General features: G+C 42.9%; 1 protein-coding gene across 2 annotated transcripts in view; it reads left to right on the plus strand.

Moving 5' to 3' along the window:
* The first annotated feature begins 1,519 nt into the window (after nucleotides 1-1,519).
* Nucleotides 1,520-19,523, plus strand: part of GDA (guanine deaminase) — a 100,798-nt gene continuing 82,794 nt past the window's right edge. Inside the window, exon 1 of one of the 2 annotated variants that reach the window (XM_054501934.2) lies at nucleotides 1,520-1,845. In XM_054501934.2, coding sequence (XP_054357909.1) covers nucleotides 1,723-1,845 — 123 coding nt within the window. In that variant the 5' untranslated portion in view covers nucleotides 1,520-1,722. The remainder of the gene's footprint in view (nucleotides 1,846-19,523) is intronic. The other variant, XM_054501935.2, reaches the window with a different exon arrangement.

Consider the following 19,523-nt stretch of genomic DNA (forward strand, 5'->3'; position numbering starts at 1 on the left):
CTGTTAGGAGGGAGTGTGGTCGGCAGAATCAGGAGGAAGTGACAAGGAGCAGGGACAAGTGTAATGACCGCAGCTGCAGAGATTCCTAATTCTGGATCCCTGGTAGGGTGATCAACCATCTGTGTGCATGGTTCTGAGGGTTTTCCTGAATGGCCTTTCAGTGCTAAAACCAGGAAAGTGCCTGGTAAACCAGGATGAGTTGGTCACCTTAGACATTGGTTATGGGGGAGCTGAAGGAACTGAGAAGGGAACGAATCATTTCTATAAGCCGGCCTTGTGTCATAAAAGCAGCAATTCAGAGAAAAACTGCTCACACACTGCAATGAAACCCCCACCCTTTATGTAGTTGTCAAAATAGTTATTTGTCTCAGGTTATGGCTCTGCTCACAGAAAAACCATCCATTCATTTATTCAATAAACATGTATGGAACACCCGCATTGTTCTAGGCATAAGACACATTCCCTGCTCCTGTGGTGCTTCTGTTATTGGTGTGTGTGTGTGTGTGTGTGTGTGTGTTGGTGAGAGGAAAACAGGAGTAAACTAAAAAACACAAAATAAAGAAGGATGGACACAATAAATGCAATGGCAGAAACAAGATGGATTAGTGGAGTAGAAACTGCTGGGAGTCCGGTGCCACTTGGTGGTCAGGAAAGGTGACTCCAAAGAGCCTGACATTTGAGACAAATCAGTGGTGAGAAGAGCTGCCAAGTAAAGCGCCACAAGAGGCATTAGGGGCAGAAGGAACAGCACGTTAGAGGGCCCTGAATGGAAGCCAGCTGGGTTTCATGGAGGAACTTAGTGAAGGACCCTGTGGTCATTGTGTAGGGTGGGAACGCTGACCCTAGTTATGACCCAGTCCAAGCTCCACTTTCATAAGCGGGGATGATAAGGACACCGAGGCCCACGTGTCTTGTACACAGTCTCTTGATTCCCAATTCAGCACCCATGGTACCACCGCTGCCTATTTGACTTGAGAACTTAATTTTCTCCCCTGGTACAACTGGAAGTAAATAAAAGAGATTCATTCATTTTACACGAGAAAAATTGGTATTGGAATTGTTTGCGGACAAACACAAGAACCAAAAACATTAGCCTCAAGGTGAAGAGAGGAACCTTGGGGTCCACAATGACACCCAGTTTAGGGGTCCCCCGAGAGGTTCTGTAAGACATGCTTCCAGAACCTTCCAGGTGAGGACCAATACTAATTCTGCAGTCTACATAAACTAAAAATGAAACTGGTCATAAGGTAGGCAGCCCCAGCTGACCTTTCACCTGTGCCTGAACTAAGGCAAGTACAGGACCTGGATGCTACAGGTTGAAGAAGTAAGTGATCCTAGGAGTTGAAGGGTCAGAGAAGCCAGGCTGACACAACTCATAGAAGGTGGAGGAAGCTGATCTTCTGAGCCTCAGCTGTGGTTGATCTTGATAACTCAAAGAGTTAACACAACCAAAACTAACGCAACGGTGGAGAGAAAGACCACACCCCACGGGAGCGCGGAGCCAACTCGCGGAAGAAAAATCCTATTGGCATTGAGGAGGTAGGGAGCCAGCCCCTGGGCGCGGCCTGCAGGGTACCGGCAACCGCCCGGGTAAGCGGGGGCAGGATAAGGCCGGAGCCGGTGTCCGCCCGACAGCCGCCCGCAGCTGCAGAGAGTCCCGCTGCGCTTCCGCCGCGTGCGCCCTCCTCGACCAGCAGACCCGCGCTGCGCTCCGCCGCTGACATGTGTGCCGCTCAGATGCCGCCCCTGGCGCACATCTTCCGAGGGACGTTCGTCCACTCCACCTGGACCTGCCCCATGGAGGTGCTGCGGGATCACCTCCTCGGCGTGAGCGACAGCGGCAAAGTAAGCAGGCGCGGGGTCGAGCGCACTCCGACGGGCGGGAGGATAGGTGCAAGGAACCTGGCGCGGTGCTTCGCGTAGCCCGGCGTTCGCTCGGTGCGCAGGGAGCGCCGCGGCTCCGGAGTTGAACTTGAGTCTTTGGCTCTTGGGCAACGCAGAGAGAACCCTGGCGCTAGGTTCGTGGGCTGGCTGGGGAGTTCCCAGAAGTCGGGAGCAGTGGCGTGCTAACGCCACAACTGGCTCGACAGCAGTCCGGGCTGCGGTAGAGCCGGGAATAAGGATGTTACCCCTCGCGCCCCCGCCCCCCGTTCCAATCCTAAAATACCGGCAATAATCTTCAATCTTGCTTCAATCATCTTTGTTTCCAACACCTAGCGCGGTGCCTGGCACAGGAGGGTCTCCATAAATGTGGTTGAATTTATTGTGAAAGAAATAAGAGGAGGGGGTCATTTGATTGATGTTGTTTAGCGTGTCCAGAACATAGAATAAATAGAACTGATTACATTCACCCTATCATTCAACAGAGATAATATACTAACGATGCAGGTTCCACAACTTGTAATACTAGAAGGGATAGTCCGAAAGAAATAATTCATCCATCTCTTTTCCTTCCTCTCTTTCTCATACACACACGCGTACACACACACACACACCATAGCCATTTGCATCAAAGCAAGCAGTTCCATTTTAAGGTTCAAAATGTCTTCTTTGAATGTATCTTTTACCCTTCCTTTTCCAAAATCAGGATTTCTACAAATGACACAGGTAACTTGATGTCTACTATTTACTGTTCCATACACACATATAGTGACTATATCAGCCATGGCCTGGCAAGTTTGATAAGTGAAGCCATTCCATTTTTTAGAAGAAAAAAATGATAAAATGAATATGGAGATGGGATTTTTTGAGCTGTTTTCCAACTACTGGCTTGCTTAGCAAAAGTACACATACTTGTGATTTGTCAAGTTGAAGATACTATTCTTGACTAAGATGCTACCGAGTCGGTGACAGTTTTGAATCGTGACTCTTACATTTGGGGGTAACTAAACACTGTTTTCTCATGGTGCTTTAAAAAATACTCTTTCTATGCACGTTCAGGGAGCCTGCTGTTGTGTTTCCAAGGTGATAAAACTCTCAGAGCTCTCCCAGGGAGATTCTGGTAAACCCTGAGACTGATGAACCCATGCTTGGGGATTTGGTCCTCAAGTTTCAGGGAACTCAGGTTTGGGGCAAGTCCCAGGAAGCAAAGGAACGGAGATTGCTAAACTGGTGTAAGATTAGAGGTGTTATTTTAATCACAAGAAGCTGTTCAACTCTTGGGTTTCTTTTTTAAAAATTAATTTCCCATATCCAGAATTTTAATTGGTAGGGTAGCAGGCAACTGGCTTTACCAGTGGAGAGGAATAAGAAAAGGAAGTAATAAAAATACCTTTTCTGGTGCTTGTACAGAAGAAGAATAAAAGAGTTTCCTGAACACGCAATTAGTAGTTGAGTCAGGGAGTCTATTCCTAACTAAAAATCAAACTGAAGTTATAAATTTAGAAAACATGCCCTTCCCCCACAAGACAAAATTACCTAGGAATTGAATACAAAGGTGAGTTAGTCAGTGGCTGGAATGTATGGTATAGAGCTCCTGAACCAGTGGATTGCTAACTGTTGCTCTCCTCTCCTCCTAGGTGCAAGGCAGTTGATACCTGGCTGTGTTTAAAGAGAGGGCATGCCATACATATTTCAAAACTTGACATGCCCCATTTTGAAATGGAGAATATCTTACTTTTAGAGTTGCTGGGATAAATATATTATTTATTTAAACATTGCAAGGTTCAAAAAAGAAAATAATATCCCTTTGGAATACAGAAATATGTTGAATTATTATGATCTGTAATTTTTTTTTTTTTTGAGATGGAGTCTTGCTCTGTCAACCAGGCTGGAGTGTAGTGGCTTGATCTTGGCTCACTGCAAGCTCTGCCTCCCGGGTTCACGCCATTCTCCTGCCTCAGCCTCCCGAGTAGCTGGGACTACAGACGCCACCACGCCCGGCTAATTTTTTTGTATTTTTAGTAGAGTTGGGGTTTCAATGTGTTAACAGGATGGTCTCGATCTCCTGACCTCGTGATCCACCTGCCTCGGCCTCCCAAAGTGAGGGATTACAGGCATGAGCCACCGTGCCGGCCAATGATCTGTAAATTTTTACTCCTAAATTTTTAGGAGCTCAAACCTTGCAATGAATCAGAAATATCTAGGGGTGCTTGATAATATGCTGATTTCTGGGAATCAACCTCAGAGACTCTGAATCTATAGACCTGGAGTAGGCCCCAGAAAGTGACATTCCAACAAGCATCTCAGGAGATTCAGACACAGGTAGCGGGTGGATTATAGTAGCGGGTGGATTATATTTTGAATAACTGTAGCACATAGTTTCTGTGATGGGACAAGTTGTGTGAAGTATCAGGAGCTTATTTCTCCATTGCAAGTTTCAGATCTGGGGTAGCATCTCAGCGAGAGGGCACAGAGCTTACTCTGTCCTTCTGGTCTCGCTTTTAAACTTTATTCCTTATTTTGTATAACTTCATTTAGGCCCAGAGAATGCTAATGACTAACTGCTCTTAATGCATTAAATTAAAGCTCATTCAAAAGCAGGTTAATTAAAAGAAATTATCTAGCCAACTTTTTGATATAAAGCAAAATACAGAGTTATACTTTCTGCTCAAGTAGCACGTAGCTTTTAAGAATATAGACTCTAACATGTTTAATTCATTTGCAAATATTTAATCTTGAGATATCGCATGCTCAAATATTACTAAGTTGCCTGATTCTTCCCAGATGCATCAGGGTCAGGTTGACAGTAAAGATGCATAAACATGCCTTGGGCCTTTTAATGCACACTTACCCAGAAACAAGAGTGAGGAAGAGATTCATTTTGAGATTGTGCCCTGGGGTGGCAGGAGCAAGTCCAATGGAGAAATAGAGACTTGGGTTCAGGTCAGAGTCTCTACCACTTACCTGTGCTGAGACCACAGGTGAGACCTAACCTGCCTGAGCCTCCGTTTCCTCATTTGTAGAGTCAGATTTCCTTTTGCTATGTATTAAATGAGATAATGTATGAAAATGCCTAGCACTTAGTGGATACTTAACATGTACCGTGTTCATTCTATTCCCTTTGCCTCCTAGCAAATCCTTAACCTCTTGCTCACTGTGACATTTTGCATGTTTTCACATGGTGACATGCCAAGTGGTAGAGAAGGAAGCCACGGCCTGTGATGAACTGTATAGGGTGGTCGCAGAACCTTAGCTTTTTATTCTCACTGCTTATGTCATTGATCCCCTGGGACCCAAAGATGCACCCTGGAAGAAAGATCAAGAAGCATTTGGTGCTAGATTCAGTAGCAAGCTATCTTTAGTGTCTCTTTTAGACTTGACAATGTCATTATTTCCACTAACAGATGAGGAAGTTGAGACTTGAGAAACCATGCATTCAGATACGGTGGTGGTGTAGCTGGATTTTGAATTAGTATGGGGCAAAGGCCATGTTCTCTTTACTGTAGCTGACTGCTTCTCTAGGGCACAGTCCTGGACCTCAAAGAATCTGCACTTTGGCAAGGGAGCTAAGACTTGTAGCTGTAATAAAAGTGGACTCATTCTTGAGCCAAACACTGGGGTTATCGCCGGAGATAAATTGATGAACAAAGTATGCAAATACTGCCCTGCCCTCTTGAGGTTGATGATCTAGTAATAAATTAACAGAATCTGCCATGACCTGTCAGAACTTGAACTAGTTAGGGGAAGGCTTTCCCTAGCATGAAGTGACATCAAAATTGCGAGTGGAAAATCAGAAGTTAAGTAGGTATATTAGTCAATTTTCACATTGCTGACAAAAGCAACCCGAGACTGGGAAGAAAAAGAGGTTTAATTGGACTTACAGTTCCACATGACTGGGGAGCCTCAGAACCATGGCAGGAGGTGAAAGACACTTCTTACATGGCTGCAGCAACAGAGAATGAGGAAGATGAAAAAGCGGAAACTCCTAATAAACCCATCAGATCTCGTGAGACTTACTCACTACCGTGAGAACAGTATGGGGGAAACTGCCCCCATGATTCAAGTTATCTCCCACTGGGTTCCTCCCACAACACGTGGGAATTAGGGGAGTCCAATTCAAGATGAGATTTGGATGGAGGCACATCCAAACCATACCAATAGGTAAGGTGGACAGGATTGGAAGTAAAGAAGAGCCTTCTAGGTTGAGAGAACTGCCTGTGACTGCCTGTGCAAAGGTCCTGGGGTAGGAAGGAATGAAACAGTCAAGGTAGAGTCCAAAGGTTGAGGAGAAGGCTAACACAGGATAAGGCAGGACAGGTAGGCAGGGCTATGTTATGGAGGGCATCGGGGATGGTGGGATTGTGTCATGATTATATTTTGTGGTTATAAAGGTCATTCTAACTTCAGGATAAATGCATTGAAGAGAAGTTGAGTGCAGGCAAGGAGGTCAGATAGGAGCCTATTGCAGTATTTAGGTAAAATGGAATGTGGTTTACATGAGAGAGGCAGTGTAGTTATCAATTGAGATATGAACTCCTAAGAGTACCTCTATCACTTATTACCTATGTGAATTTGATTAAGTTCCTTACCATTTGTATCTCCAAATTTCTTTATGCATAAAATAATTACTATGGTCTACCTAATAGGGTTGTTGAAAGGATAAAATGGATTAATAAGTGTAAAATATATAGAATAATGCCTGGCATGTAGTACATGTCCATTAGACTTCAGCAGTTATTGTCAGTAATGAAGATGGAGAGGTGGATAGAATCAGTAGCTATTTAGATCAAGTTGACTGGATTTGATGATAGCTTACATATGTAAGTTTGGAAGGCAAGTGCATCAAGAGTGATCGCAAAATGTATGTAAATGTGTGTAAATAGTACAGTGGGGGGCACAAGTTGACCAGTGATAGGAAAAGCTTCTTGAAGGAAATAGTAGCTGAATTGGACCTTTTAGGACTGGAACATGCAAAAGAGGATTATGTAGCCCTGGTGAAAAGAGTGACCCAATGTTCTTCAGTTCTGAAGACTGCTGGGAGGAGAAAGAGTTCTTTCTCACCTGAGGCTACTTTACCATAAGTTCTCTCAGTCTGAATCACAAATCCTAGTGATTGTGTATCATCCTTTCCTCCACTTCCTGCCAAGCTCAGCAACTCAAAATATGCTGTTGGTCCTGAGAAAGGAAATTGGGCTAATTCCTCCCTTCTGAGGCTGCTGAATAGGAGCTTGGCTTTCATCAGAAAGATGCTTTCACTCCCAATTATTACAAGATCATCTTGCAAATTCCCATTTTCTAGAAGGCTGACTGCTTGTTCAAAATGCTCATGGCAAACACTGTTGGTTACCCACTCAGCAGTCATGACCTCTTTTTCCTTATTAACGCCTGAACTTGATCAGTCCATGATAGACTCAGCCCTGGATACATCATGGTGTAAGCCAGTCATGGTAATCCTATCTCCATTTACCAGATACTTATTCTTCCAGCTTCCTGGTAGCTGAGGGTGGCTAGTGATAACATTCTGACATACAGGAAGTTTGCTCAGAAGCTTCTAGGATGTGGGAAGAGAAGCCCTGCCTTTTTTGGATACTCTCATATGAAGAAAAGATACTTGGAACTGCTGCTGCCACCATGTGAGACTGTGAGGAAAAGGTTAAGGGGATTTCAGAGACACCAACCCGTTCTCTAACATCACTGAGCAGTTGAACTACCCCTACTCCTGGAACTGTCTACCATCAGACTTCTAGACTTCCTTTTTTTTTTTGAGATGGAGTTTCACTCTTGTTGCCTAGGCTGGGGCGCAGTGGCGCGATCTTAGCTCACTGCAACATCCACCTCCTGGGTTCAAGCGATTCTCCTGCCTCAGCCTCCCGAGTAGGTGGGATTACAGGTGGGATTACAGGTGGGATTACACTCACCACCATGCCCAGCTAATTTTTTGTATTTTTAGTAGAGATGGGGTTTCGCCATGTTGGGCAGGCTGGTCTTGAACTCCTGACCTCAGGTGATCCACCCACCTTGGCCTCCCAAAGTGTTGGGATTACAGGTGTGAGCCACCATACCCAGCCCAGACTTCTTTTGTGAGATATGAAATGTCTTTATTGTCTAAATTTCTGTTAGTTGGGTACTGTTCATTGCAGCCCAATGCACCCTCATTACTACACTGCTTTTCAATGAACAATATTTTACACTTTACAAGAATAACTACCTTCTCCTTCTTCTCCTTATTGGCCTTTCCGGGCACCCATATCAATAGTCAAGCCCAGCCAATTTTCCTCTGGAATATCTGTGTGCATATTCACTTCCATTGCCCCCATCTACCCTTTAGTGTCTCTGAGCTAAAATATAACAGGAGACCCTTAACTGTTTTCTCTCATTCTAATATTTCCCCCACATTACTGACAACTGTTTTCTTGGACCATGGGTAGTGTCATGTATCTACTCTTCTATAACCATCTGTGGCTCACTGTTGCCTCTAAGGTTCAAATGTCCTGGAAGATGTTCTAGGCATGACATTATTTGGCCCCAACCTGTTCTCTAATTCTTTCTGTTGCTTCATTTCTCTGTCTGGCAAGTGGGAATAGGATTACCATGACTGGTTTACACCATATTGTATCCATGAGCCAAAGGATGTCTATCCATGCAGATTTCTCCCTGTTTTCCAGCACATCATGTCCTTTTATGCCTCCACATTGTTGGCACCAATTTCTCTGCCTGGAATAGTCCTCCTTTTTATATCCCCATTTCCATTTTACTTCTATCAAAATGAAATCTTGCTCTTGCTTTAAGGCCCAGCTCTGATCTTCTCTTTTTCACAAAGGCTTTTCGACCACCATTCCCAAGTTGAAATAAATTGCCCCTTCCTCTGTTCTTCCATAAAATTTTTCGTATATTTCAAATCAGTATTTTACAGGTAGTTAAGAACATGGTTTCTAGAGTCAGATTATGTGAATTCAAATCAAAACTCTGCTACTTACTTGGACAAATTTTCTGACATAGCTGAGCCTCAGCATCCTTATTTAAAAATGTGGATTAAGGCTGGGCGCAGTGGCCCACACCTGTAATCCTAGCACTTTGGGAGGCCGAGGTGGGCGCATCACGAGGTCAGGAGATCGAGACCATCCTGGCTAACATGGTGAAACCCCGTCTCTACTAAAAATACAAAAAATTAGCTGGGTGTGGTGGCAGGCACCTGTAGTCCCAGCTACTCGGGAGGCTGAGGCAGGAGAATCCCTTGAACCCGGGAGGCAGAGCTTGCAGTGAGCTGAGATCACGCCACTGCACTCCAGCCTGGGCAACAAGAGCAAAACTCTGTCTCCAAAAAAAAAAAAAAAATGTGGATTAATAGCACCTTGATAGAGTTATGAGGCAAGTGAGATAGTATGTTGTTATTATTTTTCTTTCTTTCTCTGAAGTAGTTATTCAAATTTGCCTTTGATTATACTTAGCTTTATAGAATGTTCTCACTCACTGAAATGATTTAAAGTTTTTGGAAAAAGAGAGGTGAACTGGAGAAAAGGTAACACTTACTAAGTCATACTGTATTTCAGACACTCTGCCAAATCCCTTACAAATCAACAACCTTGAGACAAGGTAAGGTAAATCAACAACCTTGAGACACCATCATCATCATCATCTCTACTTTACAAATGAGGAAACGGAGGCTCAGAGAGTTACTTGGCTGCAGTCACAGCAAATAAGTGGCAAAGGCAAGACTCAGAGCCATGCCTGTCTGATGTCCAAGGTCCGTGCTCTCCAGGAGTCCCTGCTGTCTTCTGTCATGGAGAGGGCCAAAACTCTATTGTCCTTAAGGCCCCTTCAACATTGTCATGTTGTTTTAGCACAAAGTAGGTGGTCAGTAAAGTGTGTTGAATGTGATGTGTAATACAAAAACGAGTCAGGCAGATCATGAGCTCAGGAGTTCAAGACCAGCCTGGCCAACATGGTGAAACCCTGTCTCTACTAAAAATACAAAAATTAGCCAGGCATGATGGCAGGTGCCTGTAATCCCAGCTACTTGGGAGGCTGAGGAGGGAGAACTGCTTGAACCCAGGAGGTGGAGGTTGCAGTGAGCTGAAATTGTGCCACCGCACTCCAGCCTGGGTGACAGAGTGAGACTCTGTCTCAAAAAAAGAAAAAAAGAAAAGAAAAAAAATGAGTTTGATAGAACAAACCTTTCTCAGCAAACCCCACTTTAAAACCCAACTGTGTCAATATGTTTGTTTACAGCCCATTGATTCATGAATTTAAAAAAAATTGAAGGCCAAAGCAATCACAAGGTAATTATAATTTAAAGTGAGTTCTTCTAAACTTATATATAATGATATAAGAATTTTAAAATTCCAAGATTCTCCAGAAGCTTAAATGGAGAAACAAAGTGCATCATAAGATCATACATTCCCCCACCCTCACACATGCACACCCTTATACACTCATCTACAAAACACAGTTCTGGAAGAAGATATTAAAATAAAAACTTAAATAATTACTTTTGTAGATTGGGAATGGAGATTTGGAGCTATGGAGGGTAATTTTTATTTTTGTATTGCAGTTTTTAAAATTTTTGTTTTGCTTTTATAATTTAAAACCAATTTATTTTATTTTAAAATTTGTATTCTTTTTCTTAATTGCAGTAAAAGATGCATAACATAAAATTCACCGTTTTAAAGTATATGATTCAGTGGCATTTATTATATTCAGAATGTTGTACAATTACCACCACACTGACCATGATCTAGTTCAAGAATATATTCATCGGCGGGCGCGGTGGCTCACGCCTATAATCCCAGCACTTTGGGAGGCCGAGGCCCGCGGATCACGAGGTCAGGAGATAGAGACCATCCTGGCCAACACGGTAAAACCCCGTCTCTACTAAAAACAAAAAAATACGAAAAAAAATTAGCTGGGCGTGGTGGCGGGTGCCAGTAATCTTAGCTACTCGGAAGCTGAGGCAGGAGAATGGCCGGAACCCGGGAGGCGGAGCTTGCAGTGAGCCGAGATAGCGCCACTGCACTCCAGCCTGGGCAACAGAACGAGACTCTGTCTCAAAACAAAACAAAACAAAACAAAAAAATATATATATTCATCACCCCAAAGGGAAACTTATTGCCCATTAAGCAGTCATTCCTTATTTCCTCTCTTCTCCTCTGCAACAATTACTAATCTGCTTTCTCTATCCACTTGCCTGTTCTGGATATTTCAGATAGATGGACACATATAATACATGACCTTTTGTGTCTGGCTTTTTAGACTTAGCATAATGTTTTTAAAGCTCATCCATGTTGTGACATGTGTCACAATTCATTCCTTTTTATGGCTGAATAATATTCCATTGTGTAGATATACCACATTTTGTTTATCCTTTCATCAGTTGATAGACATTTGAGTTGTTTCTGCCCTTTGGCTATTTGTCAGCAGTGCTGCTATAAATATTTCATGCACATGTTTAAAAAAGCAGCTGGTTAAAGAAATCTTTGTATGGCTTCCCATTGCCTAACCCTGTGATAAACCCAGGCCTGGCGTTGCTGACTGTTTGCCCAACCTTCCACATTGTTAAATTCCTTTGTGTCTTTGTCCATGCTCCTTTTTCACCTTCCATCTGCTGGATGGACACACATTTCAAGACTAAATTTAGGTGTTACTTCCTCAATGAGGTCATTGCTGACATAGCTTCCTGCCTTCCTTCCACAGGCAGAGTGCAGTGGTACAATCTTGGCTCACTGCAGTCTCTGCTTCCCAAGTTCAAGCAATTCTCCACCCTCCGCCTCTCAAGTAGCTGGGACTACAGGTGTTTGCCACTACGCCAAACTAATTTTTTTTTTTTTGTATTTTTAGTAGAGACAGGATTTCACCATGTTGGCCAGGCCAGTCTCAAACTCCTGACCTCAGGTGATCTGCCCACCTCGGCCTCCCAAAGTGCTGGGATTATAGGCGTGAGCCACCGCCCCTGGCCTGTGTCCTACTTTCTACTCAGTGCCTCCTTACAACTCTTACTTGATCTCATGAGTCTCCCCAAAACCTGACCTTGAAGGCAGGTTCACAACTTTATCACCTTTGTGTTGACAGCACTTAACACATGGTGAGCACTCTGATGAATATTTCTTCAATAACTGGTGCTTGGATTTTTTTCACCACAGGATAACCAGGTTATCTTCCAAATAACCAGTTGTTTGAATAAGAACTCTGGTTTTTTCTAATCTAGATGCCAATGTATGTGGTTACTGGGAGCTGTAATTAGTTTTATGTCCTGGTGAGTAATTAAGAACCCTAGAATAGTACATTTTAATTCGAACTCTGAGACCTCATGAAGTTCTCAAAGGCCTTTAACTCTGACTATGTTAAGGACCTGCAATAATGTAGATTATAAAGCCCTGCTTGCTTCTTTTGGTTTTGTATTATGGTTTATTAAGTGTTTGCTTTTTCATAAGATGGGAATTTACTTGAAATGTTGCTTGTAAATGCCACTTACAGTTTACAGTCCTGGAACATGGTAGACCCTCCATAAGCAATAGCTCTTGTTATCCATCGCCTGTCCATCACAGTATTTTACACAGAGCTTTTGCACAAAATTAGCATTCAATGCATGCTTTGAAATGAAAGAATGAATAGAATGGGTATATGCTCTGCACAGAGTAGACAAGAAATAGTTAATCAACATTCTCAGATGGTTGTAGCCAATGTGCTTGAAGGTGCAACACAAGAAGTAACATCGTTGGTGACTTCCACACACTGACGCAGAGTTTTTCTCCTGAGCTATTTAACCTATAAATTGTTTCCTTTCAGCCTGTGTAGAGTGGTCTCATGTACCCTTTAACCCTTTTTGGGAATGCAAAACACAGAAGCCATTCCGGGTTCCTAGATGAGTGGGGACACTTGTGCCTCCTCACCTTCCCGCAGAGCGTGGACTCAATGGTCTGTGGTGCTACTATGCTTGGAGCTCATGACAGCTGACAATAGCTGATGGAGAGCAAGGATCTCAAGGTCTTAGGGATAAAATGGTAAGCAAAAGAGATGCGGTTCCTGCCTTATTTGCACTCGGAGTCAATAATCAAATTAGTATGGATCAGTATACAGTTTCTAAAAGGAAAAAATGCAGAGTGCTCTGGAGATGTAAATCAGAGGACTTGGCTTATTTTGAGGAGATGCTTCAAGAATGTAACCCCAAAGAAGTCATGTTGGAGCTGAGTCTGAAGGTTAAATGGGAATTAACTAGGCAGAGAGAGGGAGGGGAACGGCCTGTGCAAAGACCCAGAGGGGAGGAGGAACCAGGAACCAGGTGGCAAAGAATGGAGGAGGAGGAGGTGGTGGAACTAGATGAGGGCAGAGAGAAACAATAGTCATTCCCATTAGCCCAAGAGCAATGGAAAGCCTATGAAGGGTGTCAGAAGAAGATAGGTCAGATTTACATTTTTTTTTTTTGAGATGGAGTCTTGCTCTGTTGCCCAGGCTGGAGTGCAATGGTGTGGTCTCAGCTTACTGCAAGCTCCGCCTCCCAGGTTCACGCCATTCTCCTGCCTCAGCCTCCCGAGTAGCTGGGACTGCAGGCGCCCGCCACGACACCCGGCTAATTTTTTGTATTTTTAGTAGAGACAGGGTTTCACCGTGTTAGCCAGGATGGTCTCGATTTCCTGACCTCGTGATCCACCTGCCTCGGCCTCCCAAAGTGCTGGGATTACAGGCGTGAGCGAACGTGCCCTGACGTAGGTCAGATTTACTTTTAAAAAATATATTAAAAATAATTTCAGAGTAAGGAGCAGAATGGAGCAGAGCAAGACTTGCTGGAATAGATGAGTTAGAAAATGACTGCAGTGGACCACAAAAGAGACAAGTAGATGGTGATAGACATGGAGAGAAACAGGGAGATCTGTGAGATGAGAAGGAGGTAAATCAATGGGATTTGATGACAAATGGATACAGAGGGAGAGGGAAGAGCTTTCCTGGGTTTTAGGCTTGTACAACTGGATGGATGTGGTGGCTGTCACTGAGTTTTTGAAGTCAAATAAAATATAGAGACAAATCTCTGAAATGAAAACATTTTATTTGGGAAGAAAAATTGCAATTTGGGGGGCATGCACACAGACCGACTGGCCTTCAGTATGTCCCATGAACAAAGAGAAAGAAGTTTTATAAAAAAGAGAAATGTTACATATTGCTCTTTGAGAAAGTTCATTGGCACTAGTAAGGTTTGAGGGAGCTGGAAGTTTTGATTGCTAAGTGACAGTAACAGGTAAAATTATTCTTTTTTTTTTTTTTGGACTGAGTCTTGCTCTGTTGCTCAGGCTGGAGTACAGTGGCACGATCTCGGCTCAGTGCAAGCTCCACCTCCCGGGTTCACGCCATTCTCCTGCCTCAGCCTTCCCAGTAGCTGGGACTACAGGTGCCCGCCACCATGCCTGGCTAATTTTTTGTATTTTTAGTAGAGATGGGGTTTCACTGTATTAGCCAGGATGGTCTCCATCTCCTGACCTTGTGATCCGCCTGCGTGGGCCTCCCAAAGTGCTGGGATTACAGGCGTGAGCCACCATGCCCGGCCAACTATTCTTAAAGTCACAGGAGATTGTTTCAGCAGCTATTAGATAAAACTCTTTCAGGTGCAGAAGGCAGTTTCAGCAGCCAGGCTTGCATAGCATTACGTTCTTGGAGCAATGTTTTGTTCCCTGAGTGCTTTTACCCCTGACCTCTCTGTTTTAGTTGGGTATGACAAGAATGACACATTTGTTGATTAACTTTCACATAGGGAAGAGAAGAAGAGGTCCAGCCAGGGAGGGTGGATCCAGAGGTCTGCTTTGGTCATGCTGAGTTGAGATGCTTCTGTGACGTCTACATGGAGATTTGAAGCAGATGTTGACTTGCTGGTCTGGAGCTCAGAGGAGATATCTGAACGGGCGATATAAAATGTAGAGTAAAGGTTGAGAAGACAACAGGAACTAGACTAATTCCTCTTGTTGAGTTTAGAGTTAAAGAGAATAAGTAGGATGAGGACAATCCAAATATCAGAGGAAGACAATGGGAGGGTATTGTCATAGAAGGCAAGAGATGGGGATACTTCAAGATGGAGGGAGTAGGGCGGGTGTCATGTTACTCAGACATAAGAACAACACTGGAAAAATGTCCAGTGGATTTAGAAACCTCAGGTAACTGTTGACCCTAGGGAGCTTATTTTAGCACAGGGAGAGGGTGGCAATCAGCTTGGGTTAGGTTTTGGAATGAGTGGAAGACAAAGACTTGCAGATAGTAATCACAGACAACTCTTTTGAGATTAAAAAAAATGTGTAGTGTTTTATCATATGAGAAAAATAATTGCTTCCAAGAGCAATAAAATGCAAATAAGTTACATACCTGTTATTGCCACTGCTTAAGTTATCAGAGGACTTTTATACAAACATTTGCATTTGTAGCATTCTGAGGAAAAAATGCTCTGGCTGGGCCGGGCGCGGTGGCTCACGCCTGTAATCCCAGCACTTTGAGAGGCCGAGTCAGGCAGATCATGAGGTCAGGAGATCGAGACCATCCTGGCTAACACGGTGAATCCCTGTCTCTACTAAAAATACAAAAAAAAAAAATTAGCTGGGCGTGGTGGCGGGCGCCTGTAGTCCCAGCTACTTGGGAGGCTGAGGCAGGAGAATGGTGTGAACCCAGGAGGCGGAGCTTGCAGTGAGCCAAGATGGAGCCACTGCACTCCAGCCTGGGCGACAGAGCAAGACTCCATCTCAAAAAAAAAAAAAAAATGCTCTGGCTGTCCTCTGGACTTCAAATACTTTGCTTAGGTTTCTGTGAATCTTTAAATTTCAGGTGACTTAAGTGCACATTCAATCTACTGAATCACAATTCACTTGTGCTCATATTCCTGTATTTGTATGATTTTTCCCAGCCTTCCTGTATTGTATGGTGAATTACTTCTTTCCAAGGACGTTTCTAAAGTTAAGAAAGCATGCTGCTGTTGCCCATTTACAAATATTTAATTTCAAAGGATGCCAAAGCATTGGCAAATATATGTGTCAGAGCTTAGAGTTAGTTGCAGCCTTCTTAATAATCATTTTACTATTTTATCTCAGAAATATAATCTAGCATTTCAGCGTCACTGGAAATCTTGGTAGGTAGTCAGTATTTTTGTTTGGAAGTACAGGATACCAGCAGTGAAACACTTCATTTTATTAACGTCAAGCAAGTAAAGCATTATTTTCCTATAAATGTGAGGTTGTTTGAAATGAAAACAAACAAAACCAGGTAAGACAATAGAAGCAGATGTTTTCTCTGTTTAAAAATGCGGTTGGTATGTGAGGTATGTGTAGGGAATGGCTAAAAAGAAAATAAAAATAAAATTTAAAATGCAATTTGGGTTGGGCGTGGTGTCTCATGCCTGTAATCCCAGCACTTTGGGAGGCTGAGGTGGGTGGATCATCTGAGATCAGGAGTTCAAGACCAGCCTGGCCAACATGGTGAAACCCCATCTCTACTAAAAATACAAAAATTAGCCGGGCATGATGGCAGGTGCCTGTAATCCCAGCTACTTGGGAGGCTGAAGGGGGAGAACTGCTCGAATCCGGGAGGTGGAGGTTGCAGTGAGCTGAGATCATGCCATTGCACTCCAGCCTGGGTGACAGAGCGAGACTCTGTCTCAAAAAAAAAAAAAAAAAACAAAAAATGCAGCTTGTTCCTAGTTAAGCATTTTAAGATTTCCCCCTTCCCCAAGGGAAGAGAGAAAATCTTACCCCTCCTTCTGTTCTTCCCTTCTGGGTGAATGACTGTACAATGAAGATTTAATCTAGTTGAGAAAAACAACACATAGATGACTCACATACAACCTTTGTATGTATGAATGGAGGCTTGTATAATCATTTGTTTTTCACTGTCCTGACAATCAAGTGGGAAGGAGAAAAATAAGATTTATGCTAGATTTATTTCAGTTGCAATTAGAAGGAAAACTATCCCTGTGATCTAGACAGGATTGGATGTTTCAAAAGTGCCAAATCATTGAGCGATAGAGTAAGTGAGAAGACAATAAGAGAACAAGATTTGGAAAGGAAATGATTTAACTGTTATGTCAGCGTCCTCACTCATATGCAGGAGTTGAAAAAGTTGATCTTATGGAGGTAGAAAGCAGAATGATAGATACCAGAGACTGGGAAGGATGTGTGGGTGGGGGAATGAAGAGAGGTTAGTCAGTGGGTGCAAGGGCAGCTAGATAGAAGTTATCAACAATGTATTCTACATTTCAAAGTAGCTAGAAGACAGAACTTGAAATGTTCCCAACACATAGAAATAATAAATACTCAAGATGAGGGATCAAATACCCTGACTTGATCATTACACATTCTATGCATGTAACAAATATCACATGTACCCTATAAATATGTAATATATTATTTATCAGTAAAAAAACTTAAAAATGTAATTGTGCCAGTGTAAAGTTATGTATCAATTTATATTTGTTGATGTCTTTTGACTTCTCCACCTTTTTGTTCACACTCTTAATGCCCTTACTCTGTTTTCTCGCCTATATTTACCATACTCATCATTTCCTCTAGAAACACCTTGGTTATTCTGTCCTCACCAATTTCCTTTTTCTCAGAGTTTTCATAGATCAGTCCATAATGCCAATTTGGTGCTTAGAAACATATCATTGTGCATTGTTCTAGATTTTTCATAGGCATGTAGATTTTATTTTCTCTACCAGAAAGTAAATTCTTGACAGGCAAAGATGATTTTGAAACTGACCCAATAGTTCCATAGACAGGTTTTTTTTGTTGTTGTTGTTGTTTTGTTTGTTTGTTTGTTTTTGGATAAACATAGAAATTGATGCTTTTGGTCTTAAAGCCTGAAACTTACATTTGTTTTATTTGAGTTCCTTGTTTAGGAAATGACCCCTAGGCCTCTCAAAAGTATCAAAGAACTGAAACTAACCGGATATCACATCCAGACAATGAAATGCCAGGCCTCTCATTCATCATGATTGCTTCCTTAACCCCTCTGGAGTTCCTGTTTTCTCATACCTTTCTTCCCTGCTATATAAACCCCTCATTTTAGTCCATCAGGGAGACAGATTTGAGACTGATCTCCCGTCTCCTCAGCTGCAGCACCCAATTAAAGCCTTCTTCCTTGGCAATAATCGTTGTCTCAGTGGTGTTTCGGTAACAACTTCTTATATATTTACCTGAACGCTTAGCAGTTTGCTGGGCATACATTTAAGAAATAAAGGATTCCTTGAATTGTTATCAGTTGAAATGCTGCATTTCTGAACATGGCAAAAAGTGGTCTAAGAAGCATAGCTTAAGCAACTTTCTGTCCAACACTGGTGTTTCTGCGCCCAGCCTCTGCCTGCAATGTGTGATTGGCATACAGCCTCTCACAGGCCCTCAGAAGGTCTAATTTTCACAAATGAACCTGGAAGATAATTTGTAATTTTGTGGAGGTATATGTTCAAGAGCAGCACATTGATGCGCTAATCAGTATCCCTTCACCAGCCAGTGAGCCTTGCTGCTCATCAGCATCAATACCTCAGTGTAATGTCTTGCCCTTGTCATATATGCAGAAACTCTCAAGAAGTAGTTGAAAAACAATCAAAGCTTAGCATTTTAGTAAAGTGTTACAGTGGTTTTGAGAAAATTGCTGACCAAAGGAAGATGTGCACCTATCAAACTAGTAAATTTTTACTAGTGTTGCTGCTGCCATAGGCTATGAGCTCCCTGAGAGCAGGGATTAGGTCTTACTCACATCATTCCCTAGTGCTGGGGTACATCACCTGGGAGATAGAATGTGCTCAGCATATATTTGAGGAATGGCTAAATAAGAAAATGATTATTCTAATGAAAGGAAAAGATTGGGCAGGGTGAGGTAGCTTGTGTCTGTAATCCCAGCAGATTGGGAGGCCAAAGCAGGGGGATCACTTGAGCCCAGGAGTTTGAGACCAGCCTGGGCAACATAGGGAGATCCTTCTGTACAAAACAAACAAACAAAAAACACGAGCTGGGCATAGTGGTGCATGCCTGTGGTCCCAGCTATACAGGAGGCTTAGGTAGAGTACGGCTTGAACCTAGGAAGCTGCAGTGAACTGTGATTGCACCACTGCACTCCAAACTGGGCAACACACTGAGACCTTGTCTTTTTTTTTTTTTTGAGATAAAGTCTCGCTCTGTTGCTGAGGCTGGAGTGCAGTGATATGATCTCAGCTCACTGCAACCTCTTCCTTCCAGGTTCAAATGATCCTTGTGTCTCAACCGCCCAAGTAGCTGGGATTACAGGCATGCACCACCACGCCCAGCCAATTTTTGTATTTTTAGTAGAGTTGGTTTTGCCATGTTGGCCAGGCTGGTCTCAGTCTCCTGGCTTTAAGTGATCTGCCCACCTTGGCCTCCCAAAGTGCTGAGACCCTGTCTTCAAACAAACAAATGAAGAATGTATAGCACTTACTATGTGCCAGGCACTGCTCTAAATCTTTCACATATATTAACTCATTTAATCATCGCAACAACCCTATAAATTAACTATTATTTATCTCTGTTTTTCAGATGAGGAAACTGTGTCACCAACAGTTTGAGTGCCTTGTTGAAGGTCACATAGCTGGTTACTGGTAGAGTTATGATTTATAATCCACATGGTCTGACTTTACATTTAACAGCTCTCATATGGAATAAATTAAATGC

Source organism: Pongo pygmaeus, chromosome 13, assembly GCF_028885625.2.
Source record: "Pongo pygmaeus isolate AG05252 chromosome 13, NHGRI_mPonPyg2-v2.0_pri, whole genome shotgun sequence".
Lineage (NCBI taxonomy): Eukaryota > Metazoa > Chordata > Mammalia > Primates > Hominidae > Pongo > Pongo pygmaeus.